General features: G+C 38.1%; 1 protein-coding gene across 1 annotated transcript in view; it reads left to right on the forward strand.

Moving 5' to 3' along the window:
* Positions 1-10021, forward strand: part of htr7c (5-hydroxytryptamine (serotonin) receptor 7c) — a gene marked incomplete at its 3' end in the record, with an annotated part of 53118 nt that extends 43097 nt beyond the window's left edge. Inside the window, exon 2 of the mRNA XM_081365385.1 lies at positions 9274-10021. Within this exon, the coding sequence (XP_081221511.1) occupies positions 9274-10021 (748 nt within the window). The remainder of the gene's footprint in view (positions 1-9273) is intronic.
* Between the last annotated feature and the right edge of the window lie 482 nt (positions 10022-10503).

Consider the following 10503-nt stretch of genomic DNA (forward strand, 5'->3'; position numbering starts at 1 on the left):
ATTACAAATTTCTCCTTGTTTGAAAGTTGTTGGAAACAGTCGGGATAATGTAAGTACACAACTAAAAAAAATATATAACATAGATATAGTGATTTTTGCTATTTTTAAAGCAAAAAAGTTACATATTGTGCCTTTAAGCAGACAGTCTACTTTTACTCCAATGAAAGTTAGTTGACATATAGTTGCAAAGTTACTTATAGTCAACAGCACGTTCAAAAGGGACCATCAAAATAAAGTGTTACCCTTTATTCTTACGAAAATGTCTAGAACACAGATAAACCATATATGTATTGTATGTTTATATAGTCAAAATGTCTCTACAGCAATAGCTTGATTTCTTTGTCCATATAAGGGATTTCCTGAAATGTCATAAGTTTTTTATGACTTCTCTGAGTCTCACTTGTGGACTTTCTGCACGATGGCGCCCTCCGACTACGAGTATGAATGAAACAGACATTACATTACGTGTGTCCTCAATAATGATAACAACACCCCATTTTGGAAAAATAGGCAAAATAATAGGCTTCTCTTTAAATACATTTTAAGTAAACATGCAAATCCATACGTTTTTCTCCAGTGTAGAGAAGTGTACGGGCGTTTTCTCTCTCTCAGTGGATCCATAAGGTTTCCTGACAAAAATTAAGAAATTACCATCACAGATTGTTATCATAATAATTTAATATGAATGACACTTTAGAACTTTTTAACGATTTATAGGAAAATGTTACTGAATGTTAAAATGACTTACATGTACTGCAAAGCAAGAGGTGTTATGTTCCTGCAGTCTGCCATTTTTGGAAAATAAAGCAAAAGTTTGTTTGAAAACATTATGTGTTAAAGTTTGTATTTTGTGTGCCCTGTATGGAACATTGATGTCCTTTGTCAGTCACATTCCTGTTTAAGTGATGAACTGCCCTGCCTGTGGTTGTTTTCAGAGATTGTAACAGAAATTATTTTATGTTGCAACTGTGTGGCTGGAGCTACAAAACTTTCAACTTCTGTAGCACCATAGCATTGTTGAAGGTTTTTATTGTTTTATTTTATTTTTTATTTTCTGTTTCTGTTGTGAATCTAATAAGAATCAGAGGTAATTGAGAATAATTATAAAACACTCAAAAGTAAAATGTCTAGGTGCATTATGATGATGAGAATTTGTGGGGAAAATGTGTCTAATTATCTAGTATATTAAAAATAATGTCAGAATGCAAATATTAATCTTATCTTTAAAATATAAATGTGTGTGTGTGTGTGTGTGTATGTATAAACCATTATATTGTAAAGATAAAAAAAGACATTTTAATTACTCTACAAATTCAATTAATCCATCAAAATATGAGGAAAATATTTTAAACAAAACTCTAAACTTGGTTAAGGAATTAATCTGACAAATTTATTATATTAAATAGCAGAATCAAAACCTCATATATGGTTTTCCCATTTTTTTTTTTTTTTTTTTTTTTCTGATTCTCAGTTATGATAGCATATTTTCAAGTGCTTTTAAAGATCTGTGAAGGAGTTTTTTTAGACATTTGAGTTCAGCTAAAAGCGGTACTTGAATATTCCATTGTCTCTCGTCCCAGACACAAAAAGATGAGCCATAGCAGTATTGGAAAAACATTCAAATAGAGATCACTTCACCACTCTTCTGCAACATAGTGGAAGGGTTAATCCTCTCCATTAACCCGGCCTTAATGTACATCAAAGCCACAGAATGCCCTAAGTAATATCGCTAATGAGAGAAAGAAAAGAAGAGCCAGAAATGTTCTAGAAGCTCATCGAGTTGTTCCCTCTCACTCCTAGACATCTGAAATATACAATGTTGACTCAACGTGAGAAAAATAATCATAGCTATTTTTGGGGTACTTTCACTCTAGTGGCTCCCATGGTTACTATATCAAACTGTCATTTAGACGCTTTTGAAAAGTCACGGATGCCATTTAAAACAATGAAAGCAGAAAAATGTTTGATTCTAAGTATAAGATTTCAGATTCTCTTTTTCATGCATGACGAAGAATGTTGTGTTAAAATAAACCCTCAAGATTTAGAATGATAACAACATGAAGTTCAAGATTTGAGATTTGCCAAATATAACAGAAAGCAAAAGCATTGCCAAAAACTAAAACCTTAAAGGTGCACTGAGCTTTGTACAACATTAAAAGAATTGTATGTCAAGAAATCACTGGTACTTTTGACAAATACAGTAATACAGCCACATGAGATCTGTATATGATTAGTGTACCCTGAACCTCTTCTAGCCTTCTAGCTCAAAAGAACTCATAAGGGCTCTCATAAGAACTTTCTTTTTCATTTTGAAGAGGAAAATTGTACATGTTCAAAGGATTACATGGAAAGGTCAGACTGCATTTTCCATATGACCTAGAATTATGATTAAAATTATAGCCTTGGAAACTCCTGTGCCCTCAGTGTCATTACATAAATAATGGCCATGTTATTTACATGACCCGCAGACCTCTACGTTGCCCTGGGAGTCATAAACCAATGGGTGTTTGACTGCTAAGCTGCTTAAAGGGATGTTGGAATCATTTACTTCATGCAGCTGATGGTGTCTAAGCCAGAGCTGGTGCCATGGAGATTCAGATCTGAATGGTTGAGTTGTCACTGCATATTGGATATAGCGCTTCAGGAATTTTAAATCAGTGTTGCACATGTACTTAACTACATATTCTTTATGTAACTGGTAGTGGGATTTGAACTTTCATCTCTGGCATGGAAGGGCTGGCTTTTCGTGTGTGTAACGGAGAGAATTCTTGCCTCCGTTGCACTCACCCACATAAACCTCACTCACATCCGGGTCACGGCACCAAATGTAACTGGTCCTACTGATAAAGACCACAGACCACAGTTAAATTGTAGAAATTTAAGATGAAACGCTTGTATTCCTCATTTGTAAGTTGCTTTAGATCAGGGGTGCCCAATCCTGCTCCTGCCGATCGACTGTCCTGCACAGTTCATCTCCAACCCTAATCAAACACACCTGAAGCAACCAATTAATGTCTTCAGGATCACTTGAAAATTAAGGCAGGTGTGTTTGATTAGGGTTGGAGATGAACTGTGCAGGACAGTCGATCGGCAGGAGCAGGATTGGGCACCCCTGCTTTAGATAAAAGCGTCTTCTAAATGAATAAATGTAAGTCAGGAATTGATTGGATTGTGGTTTGCTATTGCTGTGATGTTATGTGAGTGACTGTTACAGAATCAGAACATTCAGTACAATCTATATCTTTTATTTAGAAATGTCCTTTACGTATTTTAGTTTGCCAAGAGATTCAAAGCGCCGTTTTTGAAGAGTGTGAATGTGCGTACTTGCTCTAGTATATAAGAACGAGCCTATGATTGAATCTGGAAATAAAGCAAAATAACTGAGAAAAATGAGAAATAGTCCTCAGATGCCATGTCCGTAATTTATCGCAAAACATCTAGCATTAATTCGATCTCAAACAGATTAATTAAAAGAAGTTAATACTCCACCACATGCGTGACATCATTAAAGGGATACTTCAGGATTTAGCATTAAGCTTTGTATTAGTAGAAAACCTGTAGTATTTTCGAATTACCGTGCTTTCCACCCTCATATCCCCCTGAGAGGAGAGATTTATGTATTTTTTTGTCTGGAAAAAAATCGTCATTTTGCGTCATTGGAGGATTTTCTGGCCAGAGGCTAAAGACTACAGCCAGTAGTAGGGGCTGTCCCGCATATTTTCAACCCGCCCATAGAGGGTGGGATCTCACTCACATAATGTACACACAGTCAGCCGTCTTTCTTTAGAAGCTAAGCTTGCAGGCTCTTGTTCTGTTGAGAAAGCTAAGTAGTAGGAGAAAGCTGAGTAGTAGGGGTTACCATCCTCCTTTTCCCGGATTTGTCCGGCGGGAAACACTTGTCCTCAGTAATGACGCCACCGGCCTCGCGGCGTTCTCCCGCAGCCGTCAGCCTCGCCCTGCTCGCCACAGTAAACATAATGAATGGCGACTGTAGAACGCAAAAGCCGAATCCCGGACATTTTGGGCAATCCCGAAATCCCAGGCAGACTCGTCACGGAGACTCACTGGTAGCCTAACCTTGTTGTTTTCAACTGCGCTCTCTTACCGGTAGGCGTGGCCCCGTAGGGCAGTGAAGCAAGTGCATTCTGGGAGTTGTTGTCTTTCATCCACATAAGCCAAAAATACATTTTCTGGCTTTTCTCAGTCTAGAAAGCTCCAAATTAAAAAAATTCTTCACATTTCTTCTACACAAATGACCTATTTTAAATACACATTCATCTTTCCAGAGGTGAAGTATCCCTTTAACCAACGTGGTTGAACGACCAATTTTGCGACGATACGGTTTTCGGGAAAAAGTCGTGACTAGCTAGTTAATTTCTTCAATGATGCATTGTTTGGTAGTAAAGCAGCGAGTTATGTCGTTGTACTGGAAATGCAACCCTGGTCTTTTTGTTCATTCCTGAACACTTACCTGAACTACCTACTGTACCTGCTGATTCCACTGGTGGAATCCTCTCTCAAACCGCCCAACCATCAGTCTGCTTTAGTCGTCTGTGTGGTTGGTCCAGTCCTCCAGTCACTTCCCTGATCTACCTGAAACCGATAAAAACTGTCATTTCACAGCCAGTATCACGCCAGCTATCTTCTCTCCAGTTACTCACCTCTATTTGCTCTGTCTGCACTCTTCTGTTTCGTGACAGTGAACACGTCATCAGAGAAAAGATGAGACGTGGCTGCAAGAGGGAGGGAAAAGTTATTCAGTATTATTCATACCTGGTCTTATACTAACAGTGCAGAGCCATTCTAAACTCAGCGGCTTTGTGAGTTCAATACGACCCCAGCAAGAGTGGCGACTGCACAGAGTTTAAATTTAGATGTCTATGGAAAGCACATTCTTGCATAAGTGTCTCCTGGGGACAGGGGTCATGGCAATGAGAATCCTTCATCAAACCTTCAAGGGCTGTAATCTTACGCTCTTTAAATGCGGTTTAACAAAACGCAATAGCACCATCAAGGTCAGTTTTCTCAGCAGCAGAAGTGGCAATAATATAATTGATTTTTTTTTTGTTCATGCATTTTTCTCAAATTCTGTTCTCCAGCTCAATTCAACTTGAGTGGGTGCTGATTGGTTCAGACAAGAGCTGCTCAGACAAATGCAATTTGCACCACCGTGCTCTTGTCTCGCTGTAGTATGCCCCTGATGTGAACTTGTGTTTTTTAGAATACTGAATGTCTCGCTTCACTCTCATTCGCCTCTCAATCATCTTGTAAAGTACCGCACATTGAGCAGAATTCTGGGAACCGAGATTGAGAGTGAATACATCTGCAGTACACAATGATTTTGATAAAGAAGTACAATTGTAATTTATATACTTTACTTTCTTTTATTTAATTTTAAAGGTATAGTTCACTCAAATATGAAAGTTGTCATCTGCTCAACCTCATGATTTTCTTTCTTCTGTGAAACACAAAAGGAGATGTTGAAAATGAATAATGACTCATGCACTTTATTCCAAGTCTTGTTCAGTCGTATGAAATTTAAGTCGTTAGTCACTGAAAATCGTTCCCTCTGATTGTCAAATATAATCAGTATGATCTGAATATGCACATATTCAAATTTGGTGCATCACAATCACTGGCAAAACACAGATGAATCAATGTAATTTGTCATTGACGCCAAACCTGGTGTGGCATCTGGATGAGGCATACTGAATATACATGCAAACGTGAATGAGATTGAAGAGCTGTGTAGGAAAAGCTATGATTTTATCAGATTTTGACTAAACATCTTTTTGAGTTTCATGGAAAAATGTCAAATAGGTTTGGAACGATACGAGTGTGAGTAAATGATGGCTTTTATTGCTGGCCGAATTTAAGTTGGCATGAACATTTGTTGTTGCGATAATCTTTTCTTCCCTATTCTTACCAAGTGTGTTGCACAAATCCTGAAAAGTGAAGGCAAAGTATTTAGATCGCCCTCCCCTGGTGGGTGGCTGCAGTATAGGTCTTATAGGTCTCAGTAGGGACGCGAGTCAAAAAAAAAGAAAAAGAAAAGAAAATCCAATTACATTTAAAAAAAAAAAAATTCCAAAGATGGTTTCTGTCATTTTAGGTAGTTCTCATTACGCAAACATATGTTAAAGTTTGTTTTCCCAGTAAGTTTGGTTTTAGTTAGTTATTTGATACTAAAACGGGGTGTAATGTCATGATTGTCAGCTGTGCTTGCAACTGAGTGTGCAGGAGCTTAATGTATTTAATATAATGCATTGCTTACAATATGTTAATAATTACACAACAGGAGTATAAAAGACTGATGAGTTCATTGCCTCTACTGATACATTTGTACCCCCGATGCCTAGAAGCTCAGAGCTGAGAACAAGAAATCCAATAAACTGAAGACAAGAAGCCCAGAGTTGACTACACCTTTGATTGAAAGCATGATTATTGTATTTTATACTATAATGAATTTGTATTTGCCTTTACAATTTTGTGCATTATATAAAGTAGCCAATTTAAATAAATCTATTGATTAAATCAAAGCCTCAGTAGGCAGTTTTTGTATAGTGTTTTAAGGCTTTGAGCAAGAACATTCCACAGAGAAGTCCTCTGACTAAACTGTAAGCAATTATTATATATATTATTATAATGCTTATAATTTAAACCATGACTTACTCTACCTAACCTGAGAATAAGAAAGTTAAAGGTGTTAAAATCCAAGTACACACCGCAAAACACAGTGAAGTAGTGTTAGAGATAATTAGATAATTAAGTGATTAATTGAGTGATAATGAACATTATTGAAGACACCTGATGATAACAAGCAGAATCACTGAAGAAAAGAGAAATAGAAAAAGCCACAGCTTTTGATGAAATCAACTGAAGATACAGTAAAAGACATTAGCATGCGATTTCACAGACAAGGTTTAAGCCTAGTTGCAAGATGCATGTTTGAGCTGTTTTAACTGGAAGCATCTTGCACTGACAAATCTTAAAATATGTAAGTGTCATTGTTTTGTCTCAAGATGCACACCAGTAAGGTTTTTTCTAAGGTACGTTTATAAAAGCTACTTAAATGTCCCAATTGAACTAAAGCCTAATCCTGGCTTAAGCCCTGTCTGTGAAACCAGGCCTAGATCTCTCAAGATCTCAGCAGAAGATTAATTAATAACTCCAAAAACAGCATTACCAGCTTCACTTATTACTAACCAGTTAAGAATTATTGAGAATTAACAGAGGTTTAACAACACTTTAATATCAAGATGTGCAGTCACAGTGCTACTATCATCAATGAGGTTATATTCATAAGACGTCAAAATCAGAGATTAGACTCTGAATAAGATCAGTGAATGAGAATATTACATGATGAGTGATGACATCTTTATCATCAATAAGTAGCTAACATCGTCTTATCACATTTTCTCTGGCTGTGCTTGCCATAAACACAGTTACAGCAACCAGAGAAAAACTTTCATTAAAGAATCAAGAGAGAAAATGCCCAAAGCAAACACTGATCACCATAATGACTACACCAACCTATTATTTTCAATAAAACATCAACATCTAAACCTCTATTAATTCTCAACAATTCTTAACTCTTTAGTAATAAGTGAAGCTGGTAATGCTGTTTTGGAGTTATTTAATCCTCCTTTGCAGAGATCTTGAGAGATTTAATGTCTTCCTTTATCTTGAGGGGATTTAATCTAAGGCTGTGGCTGAAGTCATTTATTCTTGCATTTCTCTTTCCTTCAGTGATTCTGCTTGTTATCATCAGGTTTAAAAATGAGCTTCAATAATACTCAATCATCACTCAATTAATCACTTAATTGTCTAATTAACTCTAACACTGCTTCAGGGTTACTTTTAACTGTCTGCTGGTGGTTCCATATAAATTCCAAACAGTGTTAATTTAATGGGTTAGGGTCAATATATTATAAAGTTATAAAATATCCTGGCCCTTTCAAGCTTTATTATGGAAGTGAATAGTACCTGAGATTTTTAAGCCCAAAAAAAGCGGATCCATCCAACAAAAAAGTAATCCATACGGCTCAAGTGTGTAAATAAAGGCTTTCTGAGGCGAAGCGATGCGTTTTTGTAAGAAAAATATCCATAACTATAACTTCACAAACTAGCTTTTGGACAATGGCTGAACGCGCATTCACGAGAGAGTCGAGTTCCGGCATATGATGTAGACGTAGCGTAAGATTAGGTGAGAGCAGACACCTCTCATGGTTCAAATAAACAGGGCTGGGCAACAAAATTAATCTCCTCTGACATTTCTTTTTAAAAATTCTCGTTTTAGACTTCTAATTCGTGACTGGTGTTTTGTTTTGTTCTATCCTCTGTGCTTCCACGTTTGACAATACGTCATGCGTCTTTTTTAAGTTTACTCTTCCACCGGAACTCGACTCGCGTACGGTGTTTACAGGAAGCCAGTGATTCTAGTTTATAAAGTTATAAATATGGATATTATTCTTACAAAGACGACTCGCTTCGCTTCAGAAGGCCTTTATTAAACCCCTGGAGCCGTATGGATTAGGCTACTTTTATGATGGATGGATGTGATTTAATTTTTTTGGCCTTCAAAATCTCAGTTACTATTCACTCCCATTAAAAAGCTTGGAAGAGCCAGGAATGTTTTTTTAATATAACTTTTGTTACGATTGTGTTCGGCTGAAAGAAGAAAGAAATTTACATCTATAGGATGGCTTGAGGGTGAGAAAATTCTGTGATAATTTTCATTTTTGGGTGAACGATTCCTTTAACACCAAGTATTTTGCAGTGCAGGATCACTACTGTGCAGACTCGGGCTTCCAACGAAGTAATCAGCAACACCATTGGAAACTGGGTTCATTTTCTACAGTGGAAGGAAGCAGAGACATTTTTTTTTTTACAGTGTATGGTTGCGATATATATCCGAGGGAAATGGCTTCTCCTACAAGAAAAGGTTGGGTGGGACTTAATTTTGTCAATAGAGAATTGATTGGATCATTGGATGGTTGTGGTTTGCTATTGCTGTGATCTCATGTGAATGACAGGTTGTCCCGCCTTCACGCCAGTAAACACGTCATCATAGAAGAGATGTCACTGCAAGAGTTATTTTGTTATTTTAATTAGATTACGAGGGCACATGAATTAAAAAAAAAAAAAAAACGTGCATAGATAAATCATTTATAATAAATACTGCCATATTCCATAAAGAAACAAGAATTGTCCATTTGGAATTCATAGTGACAATCACATCATAAAGTCTTATATCTGTTTGTTTGATTGCAGGTATCTTGGAATCACCCGCCCTTTGACCTACCCTGCTCGTCAAAATGGGCAATTGATGGCGAAGATGATTTTTGGTGTGTGGCTTGTATCAGCCTCCATCACGCTGCCGCCATTTTGCGGCTGGGCGAAGAACGTTAACACGGCTGGGGTTTGTCTTATCAGCCAGGACTTTGGCTACACCATCTACTCCACCGCCGTGGCCTTCTACATCCCCATGATCGTCATGCTCTTCATGTACTACAAGATCTTCAAGGCCGCCAGAAAAAGCGGCGCCAAACATCGTTTTACTGACTTCCCCCGTAGGGAACGCCTGGAGACCGTTGCCAGCGAAGCCCTGAGGATGCAAGGCCTAAAACCTCAACACACACCTGGCGTAGCTGAGGAGTGCGCTGCTCTTTCTCGCTTTCTCAGCCGTGAACGACAGAATATCTCAATTTTTAAGCGAGAGCAAAAGGCAGCTACGACATTGGGCGTGATAGTTGGAGTTTTTGGTATCTGTTGGCTGCCGTTTTTTATTCTGTCTACAGCAAGACCCTTTATATGTGGGGTCAAGTGTAGTTGCATACCAATATGGCTGGAGAGGACGCTGCTTTGGTTTGGATATGCCAATTCACTAATGAACCCCTTCATTTATGCTTTCTTTAACCGGGACCTGCGCTCCACTTACAGGGATTTGCTCCGTTGCAGGTACCGGAACATAAACCGGCGACTGTCGGCTGTAGGTGTGCATGAGGCACTGCGGGTTTAAGGTATCGTGATAAAGGATAGCCTGGGAAAACCCAGACAACTTCCGGCAAATTTAGATTTGCTCTGCAAGTAGTCTGGCAAAGAGCTCATTCAAGCCCATTTCTAATCCGTTGAAATCGCGGCACCAATCAGAAACGCTGGGGCGGGCTTTACACAATGACGATCGCTCTGATTGGTTTTAGGTCTATCCAATTGCGCCCAGAGGCATGTGAGCGACCGTTGGTGAAGCGCACCAACTTTTAAATGCATTATTATATTCAAATTGCAAACACATGAGGACAGTCTCCATGAAAGACCCACTGGCAGATGAACGTGCTACTACATTTCTCTCCGAAACGGTAGGAAATTAAATTAGATTTAACAGAGGATTTTAACTGTAACAAGATGATTGACAGGGCAGTTTAAGTGACAGGATGCACGCGACAGATCCGTCCGATAAAGATGACGAAGTAGTATGTCCCAAAGCTTGCCTACTGTTTTGCT

Source organism: Scardinius erythrophthalmus (assembly GCF_964197995.2).
Source record: "Scardinius erythrophthalmus genome assembly, chromosome: 5".
Lineage (NCBI taxonomy): Eukaryota > Metazoa > Chordata > Actinopteri > Cypriniformes > Leuciscidae > Scardinius > Scardinius erythrophthalmus.